At 36.4% G+C, this 27221-nt stretch overlaps 3 protein-coding genes and 1 pseudogene across 6 annotated transcripts; all 4 read left to right on the plus strand.

The window, feature by feature from the left end:
- Positions 1–2006: 2006 nt before the first annotated feature.
- LOC117630757 (two-component response regulator-like APRR7) lies at positions 2007–7751 on the plus strand. Of its 3 annotated transcripts, none has more exons than XM_034363519.1 (9): positions 2007–2321; positions 2695–3310; positions 3722–3883; positions 4012–4145; positions 4500–4667; positions 5360–5540; positions 5766–6120; positions 6247–7054; positions 7403–7751. In XM_034363519.1, exons 2-9 carry the CDS (start codon positions 2983–2985, stop codon positions 7508–7510), a joined length of 2244 nt encoding a protein of 747 aa, XP_034219410.1. In that variant the 5' UTR covers positions 2007–2321; positions 2695–2982; the 3' UTR covers positions 7511–7751. The 3 variants fall into 3 exon arrangements, with proteins under 3 accessions (XP_034219410.1, XP_034219411.1, XP_034219409.1); XM_034363520.1 differs by having other exon boundaries at positions 5769–6120; XM_034363518.1 differs by having other exon boundaries at positions 2008–2321; positions 5673–6120.
- Positions 7752–13839: 6088 nt separating this feature from the next.
- Positions 13840–19249, plus strand: LOC117632543 (WRKY transcription factor 44). 2 transcript variants are annotated; one of them, XM_034366051.1, is made up of 7 exons: positions 13849–14409; positions 14534–14627; positions 16074–16540; positions 16618–16749; positions 16946–17676; positions 17992–18150; positions 18511–19249. In XM_034366051.1, exons 3-7 carry the CDS (start codon positions 16322–16324, stop codon positions 18695–18697), a joined length of 1428 nt encoding a protein of 475 aa, XP_034221942.1. In that variant the 5' UTR covers positions 13849–14409; positions 14534–14627; positions 16074–16321; the 3' UTR covers positions 18698–19249. The 2 variants fall into 2 exon arrangements, with proteins under 2 accessions (XP_034221941.1, XP_034221942.1); XM_034366050.1 differs by lacking the exon at positions 14534–14627 and having other exon boundaries at positions 13840–14409.
- Positions 19250–21389: 2140 nt separating this feature from the next.
- LOC117632544 (probable serine/threonine-protein kinase PBL7) lies at positions 21390–24591 on the plus strand. Its single transcript, XM_034366052.1, has 5 exons — positions 21390–21771; positions 22124–22314; positions 22473–22662; positions 22757–23148; positions 23798–24591. Exons 1-5 carry the CDS (start codon positions 21657–21659, stop codon positions 24083–24085), a joined length of 1176 nt encoding a protein of 391 aa, XP_034221943.1. The 5' UTR covers positions 21390–21656; the 3' UTR covers positions 24086–24591.
- Positions 24592–25141: 550 nt separating this feature from the next.
- On the plus strand, positions 25142–26883 carry LOC117630489 (annotated as a pseudogene).
- Positions 26884–27221: the final 338 nt, after the last annotated feature.

Consider the following 27221-nt stretch of genomic DNA (forward strand, 5'->3'; position numbering starts at 1 on the left):
GTTATGGCCTTTTTTATATAAAAAAATCTGGTAAAGTTTCCTGCAATCGGCCAATACAACCTTAAACAACAGAGCATCCTGGCGGCTGAAAATCCAGACAGAGCATCTGGATCCATGATATTAAGACTTTTTTCTATTTCCATCAAAGAAAATAAAAGTGAAGCTTGACATTTTTGATAAAGAACATTAGAGGCTGATACGATATGCGAAACCCTGAATTCTGTGTCACACACAATGAATATTCCTCCTCAACCTCATCTACGCACTTCATGTTTGATCCGGCATCCATTTTCTCCACTGGATCATGATGCATGTTTCAAATGAAGCAATGGTTTTGTGGTGTCTGCTGAGAAGGATCTCTGTAAATCCATGGAATCGCAATAATATACTTATAGCCCAAAAGCATCTCCTCAGGAATATGAGCAAGCTCTCTGAGACCACAGCTTTCTCTCCTCCACATAATTTTCCACCACTTCTTTATCTTTTGGCATCTTCATAGTTGGATAAGATTTGAAGTCAGTAGGGCCAGTTCCCAAAAGAAGATAAATATATGAGGTATATTCTACAAAAGGTAAGCACTATCCGGCAGGCTCTGTGCATGAAAGCTCAGAAAAGTCAATTTGTATGGGCTGTCCTTTAGCCAAAAGTACATAGTGACAACTTGAAGAGGCTCCTGCCTACCATTTTCTGAAAATTTATTATTATTGTTAAGAAGATATCTCCATCCAAAATATTAAATTATGGAATATAGAAACAGTAAGTGGGATGGTGAAAATAAAATTATAATGGATTTGTTGAGAGTTATATGATCTTAGACTTAATCCGTGATTACCCAAAAGTTCAAATCAGTGAAAAATGAATGTAGTGCAGTCCATTCTAATCTAACTTTTAAATAATTTGAATGCAAAGGCGCTTGTAATTTAAGTGTTTAACAACGTTCATTGCTACACATGAATTCCTAGTTCAGTTTTAGATCATAAATTAATAACTTAAATCAACAATGTTGACAAGGGCATTTATGAATGAGTTACATAATCATATATTTAACCATCGTGAAACTTAAATGAGACACATAAATTATAATTAAAAAAATGTTAGCATTACCTTTTGATTAAAAAGAATCTCATAATACATCCTATTTTAGTTTGTGACTAGTAAAATTTGAAACTAATGAACTTTTTGAGAAGGCAATTTAACTATTGGACAAAAAAACTGAGGAAATTACTTCAAGCATATCAAGATAGTTACCATGCACTCCTTTTTATTTTGTTTTATTCCATGAAATGGTGCACCGATGATTGAGTTTGAATGTCAATAAGACCTTTCATAAGTGGCAATATAAATCAAAGATTTTATTTTATTTTTATTTTTTTTTTAAGAGAGGATCTTTTCTATTGAGATGGGAAATAATATGCTAAACTCTCACATACTATACAGATATTAAAACTCGAAACCAAAATCTTACAGAAATAAAGCAATTGCTCTAAACCTCTACATTAGTGGGTCCTTTGCAAATCAAAGAAAATCTTAAACCAGGCCCCAAGTGTTCCTTGCAGGTTCCAACACCTTAATCACACTCTCATTTAGATATTTAAGGATATTTTTACTCATATGACGTGGCGAATATTCAGACCCAAGAAAGGAAATGGCCCAAGCGTGTGGACAACTAACGAAAATTTAACACGTCACCACCGCCACTTCCACCAGTACCAACCACATGGAAGATATTTGGCGAGTAGGTAATCCATGAAAGCGACGTTTCCCCTTCCGGTACTCGCCATCCAATACCGCCACGTGTCGAAAACCAGATCTCCGAGATCTTCAGAAGTGCCAAGCGAGCCCTTGCACTCACTGCTTTAGATTTCGTCCACCTCAGCAGCCCTCGGCCCCATTTTCTGCCAAGCTGGAAATATCTCACATCTGACATGGCGTTCTCGAACGTTCTACTTCTACTGCATCTCCACCCTTATTTTGTCCACGTCATCAGTCGCTGAGCACATCTCGCAGCTCCATATCTTTTGCTCATCTCTCTCTCTCTCTCTCTCTCTCTCTCCTCCCTCTCTCCCTGGACGAAGGATCGCCGATTATCTCTCTCGTAACTGTTTGCAGTCTTATGTTTCTTGGTCCAGTCAAGCTTGTCCCAACTCTGCAAAGATAGTACAAAAATATCTAAGAAATATCCAAGTTCAGATATTTTTTGAAGATCCAAACTAAGATTTTCGGAATTATTGTTTGACCATATTGTTTTTTTAGTACAATGATTTTCTTGGTAATTTCGGTTTGGATCTAGCTCAATTATGGCGGTTAATGAAGCTTTGCAGGTGATTTCTTCCATGTTACTTCTTTGATTTTATACTTCTCTTCTCTGTTTTTTTTTTTTAATTGCTTTGTATTATATACCTGGCTACTCTGGTTTAGATAATTTGAAGCTCATCTAGGTTCATCCATGTCATTTATAGTTGTTGAAGATTGGCGCTATGTGAGATTTTTAAATCATCATTTTTGTTGATTCTCTGCATCTTTCAATTATTTGTAGATTAATAGTGTTCCAAGTTCTCAATTTCAAATTGTTTGGAATTTTTTTTTATAAAAAAAATTGTGCATACTGGTATCATCTTATCTTTAAAAGAAAGAATTTGATGTTAATGCTTTATGGTGTATTTTTTTTACTGATATGGTGTTCTGGTCTTACAGGGTGAAAGCAATTTGTTGGGTTTCAAGCCGTTTTTAGCCAGCTAACGACATCTGGTGTAAATTGGCATCACTTGTATATATATTCGGTTACGGATTATCATTTGACATCACTTTGTAACCGGTGAATACCCATTGTGTTAGGTTTAGAAGGGTCTGTAGTTGCAGAGGTTTGGTTTTTGCAGCCAACGCTATGCGCCATTCTTTTTCCCGATTCAAGAAGTTTTTTTTTCAATCTGAACTTGGGCCGTTTTTATTACTAGTCTTTTGTCTGACTGATAGAGTATCCTGATGAGTGTTGATAGTGATGAGGATAGGCAACTGCTGGAGCTGAATCACCGTTCATGGGACGGGAAGGAAAGGGTTAAGAATGGAGTGGTGGATGAGGAAGGAAGGTTAGTTGAGGAAGATGAGTCGAAAAGTAATGGAATAGCTGGAGATGTAAACGGTGGGGAAGGGGGGGGGGTTCAAGTCCAGGCTGTTAAGCAACAGCTTCAAGGGTCAACGGTTTGCTGGGAAAGGTTTCTACATGTTAGATCTCTTAAGGTTTTACTGGTGGAATATGATGATTGTACTCGCCATGTTGTCACTGCACTGCTTCGCAATTGCAGTTATGAAGGTTAGTGATTTGGCTTCTGAGACACCTACACTACTGTTTATGAAAAAGTGAATGGATACATTATCAACTTTATCGGGTTGAGTTTCTTGTTAACTTGACTTTCAGGGGTCACATGTACAAGCTTTTGTATTTTGTCGTTTTTAATGTGGATGCTATGATCTTTCATGCTATCATATGCTTTTGTGATTACTGGAAAGCATAGATGTATATGTTGTTGCATTTGAAAAAAAATATAATTAATGTTAGTTTTCTGTCATTTGCAAAACACATGATGTCTGTATCCATATATCTCTTTTATTTCACATGCACACACACAAATATCATATATTTACTTGGTGCATCAATTACATCCTTTTTGTATATTTATCTTTTAAAATCCAGGATTTGATGCTTAATTCTTCGTATTTTCAGTGATTGCAGCAGCAAATGGATTGCAAGCATGGAAGATTCTTGAAGATTTGACTAATCATGTTGATCTAGTCTTAACTGAGGTAGTTATGCCGTGCTTATCCGGTGTTGGTCTTTTAAACAAGATTATGAACCACAAGACGAGGAAAAATGTTCCTGTGATTAGTAAGTTTTTTGTTTTTGTTTTTTTTTAATTTTATGCCCATCTCAATAACATTTGTATTGAGTAGTGATACTCTGTTATAAGTTTTGAGTTATGCCAGCTTAGAAACTATTTTGAGATTTGTGTGCAGTGATGTCATCTCATGATTCAATGGGTCTCGTCTTTAAGTGTTTGTCAAAGGGTGCTGTTGACTTTTTAGTGAAGCCTATACGAAAGAATGAGCTTAAGAACCTCTGGCAGCACATTTGGAGGAGATGCCATAGTGTGAGTCATTATGACTTTCCATTCTGGTATTAGAATGCTTGCCACAAGTCTTTGTACTGCTGCTCAGTTCTTTGTATTTTCCTATTTTTTTACCTTCCTCAACTGATTATTAAAAAGTAGTTTTCACTTCACATGCTTTACTTTTCTCCTGTTTGTGAAGGGTCTTTTTTTTCTCTTGAGATTATTGTTGAGCAGTGCCATTGTTAATGAGAAGAGCTTTTTATTTTTATGATGATATTACATAAGTTTATATTAAATATGTTTGCTTAATGGTTAGTAATTTTGTTTCACGTTGCAGTTTATATTATGTTTCTTAATTTTCTTTGTATGACTAGTATCTAAACTTTCTTTCAGTCTAGTGGTAGTGGAACTGGAAGTGAAAGCGGCACACAAACTCAAAAGTCTGTAAGATCAAAAAGTGTTGCAAAGTCTGAGAACAATAGTGGAAGCAATGACGAGGAAGATAATGAGAGCACTGGTTTGAATGTTGGAGATGGAAGTGACAATGGGAGTGGCACTCAGGTATGGTAGTTATTGGATACTAAAGATCTTGGATGGTGCATACCTATTATTTGAATTTTCACATTAGTCAGGAGAAGGGAATGTATACTCCTCTCAATAGAATAATTGCAGCTTTACTTCTTTTCGGATGTGTGCATCAGTTACTCTTGTTTTGCAGCTCTTATTCTTAAGTTGCTAAAGGGATTGATAATGCTGGTCCTGCTGAGGATAGCGTATGATTTAATTCTTTGTAATTGAATTGTAAGTGTTTGTATTAGGTTTGCTTGTTTATAGTTTTGACTCTTTAACTCTGGAGTCCAGACTTAGTTATTATGAGAGTCCTAGAAAGTGCATTACTGTTTTAATAATGTAAGTACTGTAGTTAGTTATGCATATTAAAGTCAATACTAAACATTGCCTAATGGTAGTCAATGGAAGTTCCTTCAATAACTCTTGTTTAGTAGGTTTCAAATTGTGAACAGGTTCACACCAGTAAAGGAGCATTGCTGTTAATCAATTTAAGGATTAGTCCACAATTTTGCAGATTTGCAAAAGAATATAACACTTGGGATAAGTTTTTTTTTTTTTTTTTTTTGGACGAGTAACACGGATCATCACCTCAAAGAAAAAATTAAGAAAATAAAGTCATAGAATGACCTAGACTCATAGATGTGTACACTGCAGTCTCACTGTGTTAGTGTTTCATTTTACAGAGTTCCTGGACAAAAAAAGCTGTAGAAGTTGACAGTCCGCGACAAGTGTTCTCATGGCACCAGGTAGCTGAGTGTCCTGATAGTACTTGTGCCCAAGTAGTTCACTCAAACGCTGAATCACTTGGTAACAAATTGGTCCCTCCAGCTGCAACAAGGGAGTGCCAACAACAGAAGGAACATGGTATTCCCGGAATTATCTAAAACTGTGTGGTTCTGTGCATCCTATTCAAATGTTATATGCAATTTTCCTTATATAAGATGTTTGCGTGTGTTGTTTTACTTTCATAGTGATTAGGCTGTTTTTTTTATTCAGACAACTTTGCAATGGGAAAAGATCTAGAGATAGGCCTATCCAGTAATAGAGATTTACAGCGTCAGCACGCTAATGACTTTTCAACCAAACCAGCAGGAACAAGACAGAATAATCTGATTGAGATAGGTTCTGGTGAATTTGACCACCAGATTGATAAGGGGCAGCTGAAGTTCAACTATGAGAGTCTTTCCAGTAAGCCAAAGTATGATGGTGCTACTATAACAGGTGTTGTCACCGATCCCACTGATCCCCTGATGGACAGCACACAATTCGAAGCTTCTAACAGACAGTATAAGGCCTTAGACAGAAGCACTAAAGCCAATAGTAATACTCATGAACCATCCGTGGAGCTCAGTTTGAAAAGACTTAGAGGAGTTAAAGGCACTGAGACAACAGTACAGGATGACCGCAATGTCTTAAGACGTTCAGACTCTTCAGCCTTTTCAAGGTATGAGGAACACAAGGACTTGATATTGCTTTTGTCTACTGATAAAGTGGAAGTTTGAAACAGTTGTCTTGTACGTTCTCTTGAAATTTCTATGTGGTTACCCTTAGCATATTTCTTCCTGTGCAGGTATAATGCAGCCTCAAATGCTAACAAGGCTCCTTCTGGGCATGTTGGAAGCAACTCTCCACATGATAATAGTGGGAGGGAAGTTACAAAAAAGGAATTTTTTCGCGATATTCGACCTCATTCAAGCGATAACCCTCCCAATCAGTCCTCGAATGGAGGCAGCAATAACATTGATATGGGCTCCACAACTAATAACGATGTTCCCAAATCTCAAGTTATAAACAAGTCAGCAGCAGCATCCACTGTCCAACTTTTGCATCCATCGTCTGCTTTCCATCCTGTGAAAAAGGACCTTAAGAGTGCTACCCAGCAAGTTTTAGTAGATAATGCTAATAATGTGGCAGCGACAGTATTGGCTCAATCAAGAGATGCCCAGAAGCAACTCCAAATTCAGAACCTCCATCATAATTATGATCACTGTCAGGTCCATCGCCATGTTGTCCACACCATGCAAGGACAACACCTGCCTGAGCATAATGATTTATCTTTGAAGAAATTGGCTGCAGCTGCTCCGCATTGTGGATCGTCCAATGTTCTGAGTGGGCCTGTTGAAGGTAATCCCGGAAATTACAGTGTCAACGGAAGTGCTTCAGGCAGTAACCATGGGAGCAATGGGCAAAACGGAAGCAGCACTGGAAAAAATATAGGTGGTACAAACATGGAAAGTGATGTTGCTGGGAAAAGTGGAAGTGGTGATGCTAGTGGAAACCAGAGTGGAAATAGAGTAGATGAAAACAAGGTCAAGCAAAGAGAAGCTGCCTTGACCAAGTTTCGTCAGAAAAGAAAGGAGAGATGCTTCCGGAAAAAGGTGACTAATTTTCAGTTGTTTCATCCTAATGCTAGATCTTAATAAGTGGTTTAGCAAGAATTTAGGTGTTCCTTCTTCTTGAAATTGTTTTTTAAATTACCTCCACTCATTTCTTCTCCCTATTTTCATTTCAAAAATTTCTTATCCGTATTTGCTCTTCCAAGGAAGGCTTGTTAAATTGAGTGCTTCCTGTTTGCGCAACATTGATGTGAATTGAGTAAGTTAAATCTGTTAAATGCCTCCTCTCTTGCATGCTTGATTTCCTTTAGAATATTTGAACAGAACTCATCAAAACAGAAACGAAATGTAGACGGGTTTGCTGAATTTGGTTTTTGGTTGGTTTTTCAGGTTCGGTATCAAAGCAGAAAGAAACTGGCAGAACAACGACCTCGCATTCGGGGACAATTTGTGCGGCAGACGGTGAGCGAGAACACGGTCAGGACAACAGATAGCTAATCCAACACTTCCGATAAAATAGGGTTGAAATTCGGTGTACTTGTGAGTTTTTCTCAGTTACATGTATATGTACATTTCTTGTAACTCTTATGAGCGAGGTGCATGGTAAATATTCATGTAAAGATTTGGAGGTGTTGGAGGTTAGTACCACACCTTGAGATGCATTCCATTATTGTGGATTTCAAGATGCTTCTTTTACACAGGAGGCCATCGGCTTTATGCGATCAGAGTCTTTCTATTTGGTGTGGTGTTATTTTTTGACCCTACCTTGGCAATTATGGAAATTTATTTTCCTTTTAAAAGAAGAAAAAAAACCCTTTTAATTCCTTCTCTAGATTCTATGTTATTCTAAATGCTATTTTTCCTTCATTATTTTTTTTCCCAACTCTCATATTTTTCAATTCTTTCTTCGCTTGTATTACTGTGGAGACTACACCAAGCAATGGGTGCTCTCTAGCTTCCAGCTGACAGTACTTAAAGAGACAATCTGGGCCAGGCCCAAGCTTGTTTGTGATTGATTTTGTTTTGGTCCTTGGACCTCTACTGTACCCAGAAAATAAAAGAAAAATAAAAAACCACCTTAAATTTTTACACAATTGAATCATCATCATCCTCCCGTGACATGCAATGCTTTTTACTTTTAATGGTCAAAAAATGAAAATTAATTCTACCGGAAGTTTGTTTTTTCCCAGGTTCAGAGCCAGAGTTCTTAAGAAGGGCAAACTGAGAGTCGAACTTTTATTGTGGACATAGATGTAAATGTTCTATCACTAAAGTTATAAGCGCTTATGCAATCAGTTCGACGTACAGCATAGGTGCCAGTTACACATTCCCTTTGTTTTTGGTTTTTGCTGGTATATCTATTAGTTTGGGGATTAAAGAATGTAGATTGTTAATTCAGAACCCGTGAGCCTTTGTTTGAGGACAAATGCGATGCTTTGCTTGTTTTTTTCTCCCTTGTATGTGGGAATGTCTTAAAGTTTCTAGTCATTGGTCGGGTTCGGGACTCTGCATTCTTCCCGTTCCACATGAACAATCCAAAAGAAAAAAGAAGGCGGCCAGCTCATTGCTAGCAGCAATATGAAAAAAATACAAAACAAGAGCATCTTTCAGGATTAAAAAAGTATAAAAAAAATATGTAAATTAATGACATAATTATTCAATTTACCGCCAAATCAAAACCCAAAAGACATAACGCCAACCAGCAAACAAACAACGTAGCAAAACCTAACAGCTAAAAAACAAAGTAAAAAAGACGAAACACAATTACACACAAGAAGGGTCTTACAAAAGAGGAGAATATATAAGTACACACAAAGTTCAACGAACTAAAGCACTAAAACTGGAAATTCTGATGATCCACATTATATAGTATTTTAAACCAATCTAAATATTTCCGAATCTACCAACACAGTTTGTCTAATTCTAGTATCACTTCGTCCTAAGATGATCTAACACATAGTTAAGTAATTATAAGTAAAAGCATCTTATAGTCTTTCGTATCCAAATTGCATCTTAAGTTTTAAATGTTCAAACGATATATACATATATATTTATTAATACATGAAATTTGAACTTCTCACACCTCTAACAAAGCGAAGACTAAATATTTTTATAAACATCACCGCACTTAACTGATTTGGATAGAAAGCGATATACTCCTTGTTGAGGGTCTTTTAGAGCATTCAAAAATGGTATTCAATTGATAAAGTGGGGAAGATTAATCTAATCAATATACTAATTAATATAATTATGTACGAAACTTATAAAAATACATAGTAGTAATAAATAAGTTTCACGGGTGCTATGATCCTGTAGCTGTGTGGCCATTTCACTGACGTGTGGTGGAGACCGCACCATATATTAATGTTAACATACGATTTGTTTGACAAATCTTTATTTCGTGGAAGAATTGGGGCCATGTTCATAATTGGTGTATTGAAAACTTAGAATGATTTTCTGGTACCAGGGGCAGTAGTAGCCCATCGTAGGTTGATTCTAGTCATGGTGCCCAAGCAAGTAAGAGACCTCACCTAACTCACTAGTGGCTCTTGACTGGCTAACCTATGAAGAACCTACCACAACAAATGTGATCTTTCAGAAATTAATGACTAACAGTTATGTCCACATATACGCAGATTGTTGAATTTAACATTCCTCTACAGTATTATTTTAAACAAGTAACATGTTCTTTAATATATGCGTATAAGTTTCATTCATTTTTTTATCGTCACATGTATAAATGATTAATAATTTTCGCATGTGTGAACGAGTAATCCTATCATTCATCTGCAGTGTTATTCTAACGGATTCTTTATCCTAATTAGGATGTGTGAAGAGCTTAATTCGTTTTTGGCTAACATAGACTATTTGCAATGACTTTGTTACCTCATTTGGTTCTCTGTAGGGATGTCAAGTTTTCCATATGAAGATTTTAATAACCTTTGAGAAAGGATAAAAGGCAGGCTTTGTATATTGGAAGCAGGCGGTGGCTGACCACTTCCATTTACCTACCGACTATGGCACTGCAGAGTTGGAAAATAAATCAAAACCAGAACACTGTGGCCACTAATAACATGTTTTTCAATGCAACAAGAAAATCCCCAAAATTGTCTTATGCAGACAACAAAAATGGCCCTCTACCTCTAAAGTTGTCATCATCACATACTTTAAAATCCAAAATTTATACGTAAAATTATATATATCTATATATATGCAGAATATCATTACTGTGCGAATATCATGTATTTTTTTATTAACCTTTTATGTTATCCTACTTGTTTATAATGACATCGACACAATAATAACGTGCGGACGTCCAAATAAGAGAAGAACGGTGAATATATGTAGGTTAAGATATTAATATCTTTAGTCCTGATCTCCATAAAAATAAAAAAAAACAATTTTAACATTTTAAAAGCTAGCTTATGCCACCTCTGAAAATACTCAAATTTAAACACCGCCTACACATATTCATATAAAATATTGTTATATATTCATTATGAAAACTACATATAAGCATTAAACTTTATGGCAGGACAGATCCATTGGCACCTGTATCACTATCAATAAATTCTGTACCAGAAATTAACAAAAGTAAATTGTGGACCAAATATAGAAAAACAAAAAAAAAAATTCTGGACCAAAAATAATAAAACAATAAAACATTAAATTGAGACTGGCACGTGCGGGGGCAAACACAAGTTGCAGCTACCAGTCGGGCGTAGAATTTTAGTTTAGTGATTGAGACGGTGAATACCGCCACGTGTCCCCATCCTCCCAACTAACTTTCCAAAGGCTAGAAAGAAATCTTCAAAGTTCAAATCAAACCCTGAAAAGAGTCAAAACCCTGTGCTCATTGCTACATGCCAAACACTTGTCTCAAGACAATATATGTATTTATTTCAAAAACCTCCAAACTTGGCTTCATTCATATTCCAAGGGCAAGGCTGACTGAGTTTTACAATAAATAAATAAATAAATATATATATATATATATATTTATACAAGCGATATTCTTCTTTAAACTAATCTAAATTACAAGAAGAAAGATCTGAATTCGAGTACAGAATGGGGAGTACATTCGCTCTAGCCAATTAAAAGTTAAAAGTTAGACTCAAGAGCTCTCATCAACCAATAAGTCACTTGGCTTATAATATTAACCAGCACAACCAGCTAAGTTATTTTTTTTATTAAAAAAAATTCTCATTATTTTGATTGATTTGTTTGGATAAAGATAGATTATTAAAAAAATCTAAGATAACGATCAGGTAGAAGATTATTTACACATTAATTCAAAATAGTTAAATTTGTCTAATCCATAGAATGATTAGTCTTAACAACATATGTATAACAGTATGCAAATTAGAATAATACTAGTCTTACCACATTTTTTATAGCACAATTTTATATCACATGATGTGGCAGTTGATGTGTACATATCACATCATGTAAAATACTAGTTTCTATTTTTCTAATTTTATTTATTAAAATACACTTCATTCATTTAATTGATGTGGCATATGATATGGATATGCCACATCATGTGGTATAGAAATATGGGATAATAATGTGATAAGTGTAGCATTACTCTACAAATTAACTTACATTAGACGTGCGTAAAAAATGGATATTGTAATTTTATTAATAAAAAGATAAATATTATAAGAAGATCTAGATGGCAAACAATGTTATATTAAAATAATTTGAAAACTGTTATTGGCATTCGAAAAAGGTCATCAAGTTTTTTTTTTTTAAATGTAATGTATATATCCTTTATATTTTTATAAAAAAATGAGTGTACGATGATTTTTTTAGTATACTAATCATTTAAGTAAAAAGAGAGCAAGTAACATTATGATACAAAGTTACATGGATACATAATCAATTACCAACTAATTGTACATGTATGCATTCCTTTATTCAATGTGCTAAAGCCATTTGCATTCACATCATTCCAAAGTCTATAGTCTCCATGAAAATTATTGGTTGTACATGATTGAAACTTTTTGCACTTCAAAAGTTATCATCATAACTTCATACCTATCCAGAAAACAAGTGCCTCAAAAACTATGTGATTGTGTTCTCAGTAACTCACTATAGAGATTGATAAAACAAGAAGTAAAAGACGAAATGCTTCGAGAGAGTTAATTAGATAATTTAAATTATAATGAACTAAAGAGTGATAATGTGAGTTAAGCCAGTTGGTTAGAATAGTGAGTCCGCTCCCTTGCACCTAAGTTCGTGTTCCCCTTTTTGAATGGTAGATTAACTTAGAGTATTTAGACTATCGCTTATACAAACAAAAACCCACACACATATAATCCAAATTATTAATTGGAAGAACGAAAAAAAGGGGTAGGGTTTCAGAATGGAAGAGTGTATACTTTTGTATAATATATGCATGCGAGATAAACTGGCTGGGGCTGAAATGAACCTAATCTCTCTGCCCCCACCCTATCCCTCAACTCTGTGGCAACGTCATATACTGCTAGAACAAAATCGACAGAAGTTTTCAGATTTTATATACATTTTTTTTTCTTTCTGCTTATAGCTTTTGCCAATGGGGTTCATAATTTGTGCCGTCTGGTTGTACTCTTATATCTTCTTCCCATCCATCAATTTTTTAGGTTGGCACTGTCATTATTTTTGTCATGGTTATAGTTTATGCGGTTGTAAAGGATATGAAATTAAGTGCTATTAATGTATGTTGTCCTATCTTAGTATTGATTATCATATACAGCACTTTGCTTATATGTTCTTCGGTGTATTTCATTCTAGATTTCCACCATTTTCACTCTAAATTATGTGGATATGATTCATATCGATTTTGAAGGACTTTTTTGAAAGTGCTTTCTTCACCACAGTCAAAACAGAGCTTTTTTTATATTTTAAACCGTACATAGTTTTTTTTCTTTGTGGTCAAATTGTCATAGTGGCTTAGCTTGCTACCAATAATATCATCATCACTTCTACAATGTTTTTGAGATCAAAACTTTTGTAAAAGATCTAAAATTAATTTTATGATTTTTTTTAATACAAGCGATAGTCTAAACTACAAGGAAAATGAGAGTTTCTCACACACATACTATTAAAGTGTTATGGAGATTCGAATCTGAGACCAATAATCTACAAATCAATATCATTTTCCATTGAACTAGACTTCGTTCATATGAATTATTCTATATAAAAAACACTACTTGCCACCCCTGCAACAAATAAACCCTTACTCAACAAAAGAAGAAAAAAAACAAATCCACTTTTCTTATATTTCTCAATAAGATAAATCTTGTAATAGTTTTCACAAACTTCACACCCATCCATGCCTCACCTAACTCCCTCTCTGCCCTATTTTTCTGCTATCCAAACCTAACCATCTACCATTTCCGATTGGATAAACTTTACATGTAGGGCAAATCTAGAGCATGTCAACCAATCCATGACATCTTTACCATTTTTAATTGTACATTATTATTCTTAGGTGGCATTTTGTAATATATTAACTTGAACCCTAAACAATGAGCAGCAATCAAAATCTAACTAAATTTACTCTTCCACCCTAACACTTCCCTCATCCACATTCAAGATTCATGGGCAATCTAGTCTTTTCCACTTAGTAAATAAGTAACACAAGAATGGGACCTCAAAGTTCGAACTTTAATATGAGGTTTGAAACACAACAAATCCCACCTGGCCACGTGTCCATTTGGAGATGACATTCAAACACCCTATAATTTGTCCCACTGTGGGACCCCCCTTGTAATTTCTATATTATTACAGGTCCCCCCCGGCCTATACATATAGCTAGCAGGATCAGAGAGTCAAAAGAGAAACAGAGACGGGTAGTTGGACGTCCCACTAGGCTCTAGGGCTCCTTCTTCAAGCTACTGCTCACCGAGTCAGTTTTTCAAACCTAAAAAATAAACTACATAAATGAAAAGAACCCAATTTGCAGTTTCCTTTTTTTTTATGCTTCCTACGCTTCCCAAACTTGCATTTCTGCAGTTGCTAAATACTAAATCCCAAGACCAAGTTTTTGAAAGCCAAAAATACTAAAACTTTACTTTAAAAACAATAAAATATAGTTGAAATAGTCGGGTTCTTTCATTTTTTTCATTTTTTTCTTGACAACATTTCCTTGCGTCAAAATGTTGGAATTTTGTTTCAAAAGTCTAGGCATCTCTATCTCTCTTTCTTTCTCCATCAGAAGGGTACTGTTCTAAACTCTCTAGGAATTCCATGAACAGCTAAACCGCACGTTTTTGCCTTCTGTGCTGTAGCTGTATGTACGTACTTGGCTCAAAAGAAGACAAGCCCATTACCTCTTTTGTAAGATTATTATTCTAGTGTTCTTAGACAAAGCTGCTGTTTTTTCTCTCCCTCTCTCTCCGTTCTCCAAGGTAAAGCTCTGGTTTTTATGTCACGTTTTGTTAAAGATTTAAAATTTTCTATGCTCAGAGCTAAACTTTCTATGCCCTTTATTTTATTTTGTTTTCTTATGAAATTTGTGGTTCTGCAATGCAGACTAAGCTAATTGTTATAAGCTTGGCATATAAGATCCAGTTGAACCAGCAAATTTCTTAGTTTTCGAGTTGAAGCCATTCGGGGTCTATTGCCAGTAGTTCCTTTACTCTTATTCTTTTCTTCTTTTACTCTGTAAATGCTATCTGATATCTGATTTACACCTGACTGTGGTCTGTGTTTTAGTTTTTAGAGTTTCTGGGATTTGCGTGACTTTGTATTTACTTATTTTACTTTAACCATACCTCTGAAAGCCTTTGTTACTCTGCATCTCTTGTTGCTTTCTTCAAAATCTGGTACTTTTTCTTTTTGGGATTAATTTCTTTTTCTTTTCTGTTCATTGGAAGAAAATATGTTGGTTTTCAATTCTGTATTCTTGCAATTTCATTGATAGCTCGGAAAATTTGCTGAGCATATCTAATAGATTTTGATTTAATTTATTAATTCATTCAACTTTTACCTCTTGGAAAGAAACGAAGAAACTGTGTCAGATGTATGAAAAGTTATATGATTGGGATATAAAGATTATACTCATGTACACAGATGGTTGCTCATGTCACTTGTAGGAAAAGTTACATGTCATGACCTGATTTGTGGTTCAACATATGATTTTTGAAGAAAAACTATCAGAATTGCTCCGACTTTTTACTGTCTTGTTCCGACGGTTTCTTTCAGAAAATCTTAAGTGGTTGGTTGTAATGGGAATTTATGGAGAAATTACCAATTTTGTACTTGTGTTTGCAATGGGAATTTATCTATGCCTGAATAGGAAGCAGATGAGCAAGATTATGCCTGCTTGAAGATGTGAACTTGGATAATATACTGATTTTTTAATATTTCAAAATTTTAAAAGGGGATCCACTTCTATGTTTTTCGTTTTGATAAACAGTTTCATGAATGGTGCAATACAAGTTCAAAGAAAGATCTTTATGAAAACGCTACATTCTTTATTCAACCATGGCTAGATTTTAAAGAAAACTTGAAAATGACATTTCATTTCAGAGACCCAGATGAGTATTCAGGAAGCAATATTGGTTATTGCTAATTCTGTTCAGTCATCGCTGTTTGTTTTGTCTATTATGCGAGTGCTTTGGTGTTGTGGCTAGTTGTTCGCACATAATCTGCTTTATGATAATAGAGAGGTGGACTAGATTTTAGAAATGCTCCTTGACTTAAAATGCAACCTTGGTCAATTATTTACTTTGATGGGAATAATTCCTAATCCCATGAAGTTAAAAGAACACATTTGTGTGGCAATTTGTGTGCTTGCCTGCCCTACTCAAATGATGCATTACTTTGAAAGTAATGGCAGCAAAAATATGAGAGTAGAGGGATTTTTCTGAGACTATTTTCTGATCTGCCAATCCAATTCCCAAATGCAGCCTAAGGCTCATTTTGTCTGGTTGATAATGAATGCATTAAGCCGAAGTTTAACCTTTCAATGTCTTGTAATTTAGAAGAATGCTGTACTCTTAAAAATTCCTTTGGTTCTTCATCTTCTTGTTAGTTTACTAATTCATGTTATGATCCTGGTATCGTGCAGGTTGAAGTAGATTGAGCTTTGCACATCTGGAGCCAACATGTGTAATAGCAGCTGAGCACCAGTTAATTATTAATCCATGTCATGCTTGGCCTCCTGACTTTGTCGTAACTTTTTATTGCTTTCTGGAGGGAAATATACAGAGTATATTCCAGGCATAAGATGATGGGACTTCGATGTTCTCCTGTATCTCATGATAGTATGTCATGCACCAAAAACACCTAGTTGGAACATAACATAATCATTTAGAAATGGATATTAAGGAGGCAGAGCGGGTAGTTATAGCTAAACCAGTTGCTTCAAGGCCTACTTGTTCAAGCTTTAGGTCCTTCACGGAGCTTCTTGCAGGAGCTATCGATGCCTCTCCTTCTAATATATCTTCTGAAACTGCTGTTCCTGCCATCAGACCAAAGACTGTGAGGTTCAAGCCAACAGTGAATCATGCTGTCTCTGGATTGGTTTCTTCCCAGGTGACCGTAATTCTACTAAATGCTTGTCCCTTTTGAAAAGTTCTTTCCTTCTGAGTGTTGGTGCCCATAAATTTCAGGCAGAGATGTCTGGTACTGCACATAGTAATTCATCAGAGAAGATCTCAAAATCAGACAGCAGAGCAAGTGTGGTATACAAACCATTGGCAAAAGTTGTATCAAGGGCAACTGTTTCTGTCTTGGCAAATATGGTCAGTAGCTAGATATTGTATGTTTGTAATTTAACTGAATAAATGTGACTTTCCTGGTAATAAATGTGATTTTTCTGAGTATTATCTGTGGTATGTAGAATAAATGTGTTAAGGACATGAACTTGGAAAATGTGGTTAACTTTTGAACCTCAAATTTGGAAAATAACTTATCTTTTTTTTGGTTCAATGTTACCAGGGAAACTTCAATACCAGCCACCAATCTACACAATCATCAGTCGAGGCTGGTGTTCTACATCAAAATCAAGATAAATGCTTTAGATCCCAACTTAGCCCAAATCTGCGCCATAATAATCCATCATGTGCTGAGACAAATCAGACAATAGAGCCTTTGAAGATAGCATCACAAAACGTGGAAGAGGATCCAAAACATATACCATCCACAGCCAATACTGATAGGCCTTCTTATGATGGGTATAATTGGAGAAAATATGGACAGAAGCAAGTCAAAGGAAGTGAGTACCCGCGAAGTTACTATAAGTGCACACATCCAAATTGTCCTGTGAAAAAGAAGGTTGAGAGATCTTTGGATGGACAGATTGCTGAGATTGTCTACAAGGGTGAACACAACCACTCAAAGCCTCAACCTCCAAAGAAAAGCTTATCGGGGACGCAAGGGTTAGGCTTAGCATCTGATGGAACTGGTCAAGATACCAACAACCGGTTATGGAATAGTCAACTTAATGAAAGGAATGAAGGTTCTGAAGGTAGAGTAGAGGATCAGAATGAAGTTGGACTACCTGTGCATTCTTATCAAAGTAAAGCTCCACTACTTTATGATCCTCTTGCAAGTGGAGGAATAAATGCGGGTGGTGGAACTCCTGATAATTCTTGTGGTCTTAGTGGAGAATGTGAGGAAGGAAGCAAGGGACCTGAAGCAGAGGATTATGAACCTAGAAGTAAAAGAAGGTAAGACCATTCAGTAGCAGGTAGATGAAAATCAAAGGCCTATGCTCTAGATTAGCAATGCATATTTTAGGTTAGAAAGGTAGTGCACCTTAACATTTGAAACAAAACGATGATTGCTTATCATGGTTATGGTTATATGCTAGTTTGTATCCATTTTCTTGCCTCTTCCCTTCTCTGTGCTTGACGTTGACTGTATGGATTAAATATGCTTTCAAAGTATCTTGATTCTTTCATTCTTAATGAGCATTTCTATCATAATTTTATCCATTCAAGTTTAATGTCATTGACGATGTTTACCTATGCTTTGTCCTTCAGAAAAAGCGAGAATCAATCGAATGAAGGGGGCATATCAGGAGAAGGTGTGCCAGATCCCCGTGTTGTGGTGCAAAGTTCTGTAGATTCTGATATGACGGGTGATGGCTTCCGTTGGAGGAAATATGGGCAGAAGGTTGTTAAGGGAAATCCATATCCCAGGTGAGAAAGACTATTCTCTCTCTTTTAGTCAATGTATCCAGACCTCTTAGAACAATTGCCTAATAATCCTCTTGCATGAGTATCACCTGTCTGTCTGAGCTGGTAATTACCTCGGAAATCCTTTTTTTTTTTTTTTTTTTTTGGTTGTTGTTGTTGTTGTGGGGGGAGAGGTGGGAGGTGGGGTGGTCCAAAGTGATAGGTGTAAACCTCAAATTGACCCCTTTAGATTATGTTAAGACTCGGTTGATTAAGCTGTTCATAAATGGCTGAAGTACATTCATGACATTTACAACGGGACACAATATTCTCTTTGGCTAGCAAGCTTGTGCTTACACAATCGGGCTTTTTTCTGTCCTGCAGAAGTTACTATAGATGCACCAGTCTGAAATGCAGTGTGCGTAAGCATGTCGAAAGAGTCTCAGACGATCCCAAAGCTTTTATCACAACATACGAGGGAAAGCACAACCATGACATGCCACTGAGGAACACAAACCCAGGAGCATCCGAAAAGGATGCACAAGCCCCCACAAGCAAAGAAAAGCCATGAATGACCACCACATCACATTCACACTTTGGGATCAAAATGTCTCAACGTCATCCCCATGCTTGTCTGACAGAAATCTCAGATGGGCTCATAAGATCTCAGACACCAAATAAACTAGTGCAGTGATTTTGATGTCCACCTTGAATGGTCTGCTGCAATGCCAATCATTTTACTTGGGAATCTCTCTGAAGGCTGCTTGTGGAGACAGCTTCTATGTGGGTTTTTTGGAAACATAAAATGGGTGAAAATATTTTAGCTAATTTTCCCTGTTGCTGCTTCCTTCATTTAGCTCAGCATGAGAGTATTGCATTCTTTTTCTCTCTTACCCTTTATATAACAAAACTTTCTTACACATGTTAATGGCAATTAGGTTGAACTTGTTAGTGCTCCTCCCAATAACTCAGTAAGCACAAGGATAGAGAGTAAGTTTAAGGATTATTCAATTCCCAGTGGGTAATAATTGTGCTATTTTTGTTATATAAAAAAGTTGGTACACTTTAATTATATGTTTAAGATTTTGATAATTATATCCAGGCTGCTTTGGACTTTTGGATACTTTGACAAATCCAGGTTGTCTCTGATGCAACAGATTCGATGAAAACTTCTGCTATGTTTATCCCTTCTAATGAATGACCGTCATTGAACTATATTTGTATCTTTTCATGTTAGTTTGGTTCATTCTCATCACAATTCAATCTCCGTACGAGAATCAGAAACAAAAGTTGATAATCTCATAAAATGGGAAACAATGATTCTTGACTCGAATCATACTGTCTCGTGCCTCTATTATGGAGTAACTTTTTAGTGTGACAAATACACCGCTGCATGTATTTATTTATTGATACGATATCCTAAGAGGTCCATAATATATGAAATATATCGTCCATCCACATTTTAACTAACGAATTAGTAACATCATGTCTTAGTATAATCATAACACTAAAATTTTTCCAATTTATTAGTGATATCATATTTAAGTCCATATAATTTTATAGAATTTTGAAGTTTTCCAAAAGAAACTTTGACTTGTCAAGCACGCTGATTGATCTCAAACAAGCTCAGATATCATATTAGGCCCATTCCCCGTCTTGGATACTGCAATGTTTAATTCAAACCACATTTGACCTGGCTACTTTTCATGTGTCATCTCCTTCTTTCTGCTCTAATTTTAAGCACAATTTGGAAGCTTTCCACTGTCCTGACCGTAACTCACGCATCCTTTGCCGTTGCTGGTATGCTAAGGTTTCATATCAAATTGTCAATTCATCCTCCTTACCCCAATAAAATCCAAGTTAAATACTTCAGACTAAATAAAGGGAAAACCTTTATTTTTCTTATCTGTGTTGGAAAAATATGCAACAATTGGTGTGCCATTTTAGTTTATACGAGCCTTGACTTGTTAAATATTCTGTGAACCTGGGATTTCAGAGGAGCATTTGAACAAACTTTGTGCTCTTTAAAAGTCATCTCACAAGCGAAACGGTTGCCAAGGCATGATTTGTGGGTGGAGTCTCGGCGGGGACCGACCATGGTCAAAGTTTAATGAATTTGCGGCATAAATAACTTCATTGAGAAGATCAATTTTAACATTAGGCACAACATACCATATTTCATGGGGATTTTTTTTTGCTTCTTGGTCCCTAACAGATTATATAATCTAATGATATAAAGCCTTTTATACCCTCTATTATAAGATTGAGTGTTTAACATATTCCTTTCTCACATGGATTACTAGGGTAGGGGTTTTAGCTTTAATAGTAGAACATTGAACCGATCATCATTCGGTCTAATAATATTACTTTTTATTTCATTAGAGGAGATTTTGAGTTAAAATTTGACGGCTGATGAATGAAATCCAAAAAAAATATGAAGAAAATAGTTTTTACTTAATCTCCAGCCTTCAATAATAAAAAAATAAAAAAAAATTATTCTTTGGTAAGATTTTTCAGTAAGAATGTACTTTTTCTATTTAAAACCTTTATCCAAGGATTTCAATTTGGAATAACTTTAACTTATTTTAGTGGCTATTGGGCATAAACATGAGTTTTTTTTTTTTTTTTTTTTTCATAAGTTACACACATATGATGGCTCTACAAGCTGAGGAAGGATCAGGCAACTCAAAGTCCACATTTGTACCACAATTGATTTAACAAAATATATATACAGTACATTGTGCTTTTTATGATAAAAACAATAGTTGGGTCGAATCTTTTACCTAAACTTGTGTCCAATTCTCAAATATATCCCATAACAGAAAAAATTAGGGTCGGTAGGATCGAAAATGTGGTCACTTCTAAGTTCCAAAAGAAAATTTATAATATTCGAACGTGATCAACACCATCAAATCAAAGTCGCAGACCAAAAATAAAACTTTATTGGGTCTTTTATATTGGGACAAAAATAGTGAACCAAATGCAGGGTCCAAAATGAACCCTTTGTGACCAGCTGTGAGTGTGACCTTGTGAGTGCGACTAAAATTGAAAGGAGAATAGAAAACTCCACAGTAAGCTTTTCATACACGCAAGGCTCTTGAAAATGATCTACACCGTTGGGAATGTGGGCCCTATAGCTAAAAGTCACAGAAAGGTTCAATCTTGTCCATCCATTTGGCACCCCTATTTTTTTTAAAGCTTATTGAAAATATTATCAACAAGCTAAGACTATTGGGAAAGAAGAAATAAAAAATTGACGTTGCATAAACAAAGTGATAAAAAGAGAGAGAGAAAGAGGGTATGTGTGCTCTAATTTGTAAAGTTCTGAACTTTCAACATACAAAGTTACAAGGGGCTGCAAGCTCTCGCTATCAGTTTGCTGCTTGTGTTGGGTTTTTGCTTTTGGGGTATTTGGGAGTTGGGGAGGGTTGATTGTTTATCTTTTAGTCTCTGTGCTGTGGATAGTGGTCTCCTGCTTTCTCTCTGAGTCTTTGGCTTCGCAAAGAGAAATAAGAGTGTATATAAAAAACATGGGTTGGATTCCCTGTTCTGGTAAATCCAACAGTAAAGCGAAGACCAAGAAGGAAAGGAAGAATACGATAGAGTTGCAGGAAAAGCCGCTTGATCAGATCAAACCCACTTCAGGTACTTCTAGTTTCAGGTCCATTAGCATATTGTATGAGTGTGACCCTTTTGTTTTTAATCTAACTTCAGCTCAATCTGTTATGCTTTTTATTAGGTTTGCTTGGCTCTCCATATGGGGTTGTTTTAAATTGAGCAGAAACTTATATATTTCATATGAAGTTCAAGGTCCAGTGGGAAAAATCGGGGCTTGATTGCTTGACTAATCATCTTACAATTTAAATTGCCTTTTGCATTATCTGATGTTTTGTTGAGGATTCATAATTATGGTTTTATTTCCTCATGTGAATAAAATCCTACATCTACTTATAAAAGTTCTCACTTTTCTTACCTTCTTTTCCATGTTTGATTTCAGGAATTTCAAAGACAAATTCCACCTTGAGTGTCAAGGAAGATCCCAAAGATGGAGGGTCCGATCACATTGCAGCACAGACTTTTGTATTCCGTGAGTTGGCAGCTGCAACTAGAAATTTCAGAGCAGAATGTCTTTTGGGTGAGGGCGGCTTTGGTCGAGTATATAAAGGACGTTTGGAAAGTACCAATCAGGTGAGGCATGATTATCTTTTCATTTTATTGAACATGAAAAAGTTCAATAGGCTCGAAAAGTTTTGCGTGTGCATCGTTTGCTTGCCAGGAGATTGAGCTTCTAATATGTACAATGTAGTTGGACATGGAATTGAACCTTTTTGATATGTTTGGTGCAGGTAGTAGCTATCAAACAACTTGATCGTAATGGGTTACAAGGGAACAGGGAATTCCTTGTTGAAGTGTTGATGTTAAGTCTTCTTCACCACCCTAATCTTGTTAATCTTATTGGTTATTGTGCTGATGGAGATCAAAGGCTGCTTGTTTATGAATATATGCCCCTAGGATCTTTAGAGGACCATTTACATGGTATATATTCCATCAGCTTCGAATTTTCCTTAACCTTTCGTATCTATTTAGTATGATTTTCTGTAGAAATTGGTTTCATAAGCTTGTTTTGCAGATATATCACCTGGTAAGAGACGACTTGATTGGAATACAAGAATGAAAATAGCCGCTGGGGCAGCAAAGGGATTGGAGTATTTACATGACAAAGCAAGTCCTCCTGTTATTTACAGAGATTTGAAATGCTCCAACATATTGCTTGGTGAAGGGTATCATCCAAAACTGTCCGATTTTGGCTTAGCCAAACTTGGCCCTGTTGGGGATAACACCCATGTATCTACAAGGGTTATGGGAACCTATGGATATTGTGCTCCCGAGTATGCTATGACAGGGCAGTTGACTCTTAAATCAGACGTTTATAGCTTTGGGGTAGTTCTTTTGGAAATTATAACAGGCAGGAAAGCAATTGACAATTCAAGAGCTACAGGAGAACAGAATTTGGTTGCATGGGTAAGAAATCCTGTTTGATCCCATATTTCATATTCTTTAAGTAATGAGGCCTTTTGAGCTCTTGGTGAAGTTTGGTTAAACTAGCGCACAATCTACTAGCAAAAAAGCTGGCACATTTCAAAGACTTAATACTTTTTCTGAACTGTAGTTGTTAAATACTCAATCAACTATCTTGATAAAAAAGCCTCAGGCATAAGTAAATTATCTAGATGTTAATACTCGACTCCAAGAATGCATCCTCAGGCAGTTCTCAAATCAAGATGAGAAGCCACTTTTCAGACAGTATTTATATTTAGTTTTGAAAAGAACTGTATTCCTTATAGATAGATGTGATAACGCCAGTTTGGATGCTCTGATGTGATAACCGCTTATACTTGCAGTATTTGTTTCAATCACTTTTATACAGTTAGTTTACTTGAGCATGATAGATATTGAATGGATAGAAATATATTGACAAAGTAGGGAGATGTAGTTTCATATTTTGCTTTGTATTAACTTTTTTTATATTCAAAAGCTAAGCTAAGGTATTTGGTTTTGTTAATTATGAAATTCTAAATCTTTATACCATGACCGACCATCAATAACGACTTCTGCAAACCAGAACTTATTTTGATCTCTAACACATATATATATGACTACTTGTTTTCAGGCAAGACCCTTGTTTAAAGACCGAAAGAAATTTTCACAAATGGCAGACCCAATGCTCCAGGGTCAGTATCCCCAAAGGGGCTTGTACCAAGCTCTGGCTGTTGCGGCAATGTGTGTACAGGAGCAGCCTAATATGCGGCCAGTTATAGCTGATGTTGTCACAGCTTTGACTTACCTTGCTTCACAGAAGCACGACCAGGAAACACAGCCAGTTCAAAGCTCCCGTCTTGCCCCTTGTACACCCCCTAGAACCAAGAGGGATAGTGAAAGGAAAGCTCAATTATGGTAGTGGACATGATACTAGAAGATTAAATTAAGGCTAGGTTGTAAGTTGTTGGGTTTCTTCCGAATGCTGGTGGCTGTTCTGAGGCTTGCCAGCCATGGCATTGCTATGATACTGCCAGGTAGATGCTCATACGGTATGGATTAATATTTTTATGGCTGATGATAACAAGGACTCAGAGCTTAGTTCTGAATGCTTGTTTGCTGCAAGTTTTTTGCTTGCAGTTTTGTGTCATCACAGATGAAAAGCCCAATTTCCATCTCCATGTTGTCTCCTCAGAAAAACTTTCCTCCCTTTTCTGAATATATATAGAGCTAGAAGGCTGTATCATAACATCTTTGTGTGCCTTCTTGCAGTGGTTTCTCATTTGTATTTTTGACGTCCCTTAGGTATCTTTTGATACTGAGTACCTTTTTTTTTTTTTTTAAATGTTTCAAGTTTTGGGGGTATAGTTTTGCCTTGTATTTAACATATGGGAGTTGTGGAAAATGTAATTTTAAACCCTGTCAATATTGTTTTGTTGTTGGCAATTTTTTTTTTTTTTTTTTGGGTCATTGTTTTTGGCTATAAGAAGCCTGTCAATGCTGCTTGGCTATCTTTCTACGTGAAATATTCAATTTGAATTCTGAGTGGAGGCGGCCAAAAAAAGGAGTGTTAGAATCGTTACCCGTTATAAATAGTTAAATCAACCACCGAACCCAGGTGAGAGTTAGAATCACTTTCTCTGATACTTAAAATAATATATAAAAAGAACCACCAAAAAAAAAGAAGAAGAAAGAACTAATGACAAGTCAATTTAAAGTAATGGTACTCATGATGACAGTGCCTAACAAATCTCAGCAATAGCTAGGAAACGAAATTGTTACCCAAAAAGACAAAAACCTAAAGTAACAAAATTAAGTGAAAGACCAACCCAGGCTCTGGTTTGGGCACATTTTAAATACTAAATTCTTGCTTTCAGACCCTCATAACCTCAAGGAGAATTTGCATGCAACATATACAATCAAATCAAATCCAATCACAATTCTTCTGTCATACCAAACACTAAGAGCTCAAGACAGAATGAGCACCGGAAATCTCTTGAGCTTTTTAGTGTTTGTGGCCAAAGGCCGATGGTTCACCATTTCGCTTCGTTGATGATGATGGCTGGTTGTGGTACAATCTATTTCTTTGGGATTTATTCCAAAGAGCTCAAAGTCACATTTGGTTATGACCAAGAAACCCTCAATTTGTTGAGTTTTTCCAAAGAACTTGTGGTCAACATTGGCATTTATGCAGGCTTAATTGCAGAGGTTACACCAACATGGTTTGTGCTCCTCCTTGGTGCAGCCATGAACTTCTCTGGCTACTTCATGATATGGCTAGCAGTTACAGGCAAGATTGCCAAGCCACAAATCTGGCAAATGTGTGCCTACATTTACATTGCAGCAAATTCTATGTGCTTTATAAACACAGGAATTGTTCCTGCATGTGTCAAAAACTTCCCAGAAAGTCGTGGCATTATAATTGGCCTCCTCAAAGGGTACATTGGGCTTAGTGCGGCTATTATCACCCAAATTTATATAGCCATTTATGGAGTTCAGGACAGGAGGAGTATTATTCTTCTGATTGGTTGGCTCCCAGCTGCAATCACGCTTGTGTTTCTGCATACAATTCGTCCCATAAGAATCAGTACTGAAAATCAACAACATAGCCAAAACCAAAACAAAAACCAGCTCAGAATGTTCTTCCAGTTTCTGTATGTATCAATTGGTTTGGCTTTGTTTCTCATGGCAATAACTCTGACTCAGAAATCGGTTCTGTTCCTTCTGGCAGCTCAAGCCGCGACAGCTACGGTGGTCTGCATCATTGTTTTGCTTCCTCTCTGGATGGCCGTATGAGAGGAATTAGTCAACTGGAAATTAATAAAACAAGCACCTCAGGTAACCATTGAGAAACCACAAGAAGTAATTCCATCCAAACAAGAAGATCCTGCTTCTTCTTCTTCTCAACGAGAACAACAAGAACTAGAGTATCAAGAGGTGAAGAAGGCGAAACGTGCGTGTTCAACAAGCCACCTAGAGGAGATGACTATACCATTTCACAAGCACTTTTCAGCATTGACATGCTGATCATATTCATTGCAACCTTATTCGGACTTGGCTCAAGCTTTACTGCCACGGACAACCTCGCCCAAATCGGGGAGGCGTTGGGGTACAAACCTCAGGCCATAAACACCTTTGTGTCACTCCACAGCATATGGAACTTTTTCGGTCGAATCTTTTCTGGGTTCGCCTCAGAAATCCTACTCATGAAATACAAAATCCCAAGACCCCTCATGCTCACTCTTGCCCTCATCTTGGCAAGCTTTGGCTACCTCTTCATTGTTTTTCCCTTCCCTGGTTCCTTGTACTTTGCTTCAGTCATCATCGGTTTTACTCTCGAGCTTCAGCTCCCATTGTGTGTGACAATCATTTCTGAGCTTTTCGGGTTGAAGCACTACGCGCTGCTGTTGAATTTTAGCCAATTGATGAGCCCTCTTGCCTCTTATATATTGAGTGCCAAGATCACCGGTGCGCTCTATGACAAAGAGGCAAAGAAGGAGCTTGCCAGGCTTGGTCTACAAAGGGTCAAGGGCCAGCCTCTTAACATGCATTGGAACTCAGTGTTATAAGCTGTCATTTACAATTTTGACTGCTATCACACTGTTTGCAGCTCTCGGCTCACTTGTTTTGGTGAAGAGAACACTAAAATTCTACAGAAGTGACATATACAAGAAGTTCAGAGACAATGCAGAGAAAGTAGTCAAGGCTGAAGAGAAATAAATGGCTTCATCATCACCGACTCGTTAATGGAGGAAATAAAAACTTGACCTGAATCAACCTGAAGCTTCACTCGGGACTTAAAGTCGAAAGCCTGTCCGAAGTTCTGATTTTCTTAACAATATTTGTTAGTTACAATTTGGTTAAACTTGCATCCTGGAAGTAGGGACTCCTACTTTCAATGTATATGAAAATTTTTCTTCGTATTTTTTATGAATTATTTTTGCAAATATGTCAAACTGCAATTTAAAAAGTTGACAAGCTTACAGATTGATGGCTCCCGCTCGGCCCCCAGTATATAAATGCCTAACAAATCTGACAAAAATAGTTGATGACTAACA

This window comes from Prunus dulcis, chromosome 6 (assembly GCF_902201215.1).
Source record: "Prunus dulcis chromosome 6, ALMONDv2, whole genome shotgun sequence".
Classification (NCBI taxonomy): domain Eukaryota; kingdom Viridiplantae; phylum Streptophyta; class Magnoliopsida; order Rosales; family Rosaceae; genus Prunus; species Prunus dulcis.

Coding starts and splice junctions, on each gene's coding strand:
- LOC117630757 (XM_034363518.1), top strand. CDS start 2,983: ATGAGTGTTGATAGTGATGAGGATAGGCAACTGCTGGAGCTGAATCAC. Junction 3,311..3,721: donor TCGCAATTGCAGTTATGAAG/GTTAGTGATTTG, acceptor TCGTATTTTCAG/TGATTGCAGCAGCAAATGGA. Junction 4,668..5,359: donor ACAATGGGAGTGGCACTCAG/GTATGGTAGTTA, acceptor TTCATTTTACAG/AGTTCCTGGACAAAAAAAGC.
- LOC117632543 (XM_034366050.1), top strand. CDS start 16,322: ATGGATATTAAGGAGGCAGAGCGGGTAGTTATAGCTAAACCAGTTGCT. Junction 16,750..16,945: donor TTTCTGTCTTGGCAAATATG/GTCAGTAGCTAG, acceptor CAATGTTACCAG/GGAAACTTCAATACCAGCCA. Junction 18,151..18,510: donor AAGGGAAATCCATATCCCAG/GTGAGAAAGACT, acceptor TCTGTCCTGCAG/AAGTTACTATAGATGCACCA.
- LOC117632544 (XM_034366052.1), top strand. CDS start 21,657: ATGGGTTGGATTCCCTGTTCTGGTAAATCCAACAGTAAAGCGAAGACC. Junction 21,772..22,123: donor TCAGATCAAACCCACTTCAG/GTACTTCTAGTT, acceptor GTTTGATTTCAG/GAATTTCAAAGACAAATTCC. Junction 22,663..22,756: donor TTTAGAGGACCATTTACATG/GTATATATTCCA, acceptor CTTGTTTTGCAG/ATATATCACCTGGTAAGAGA.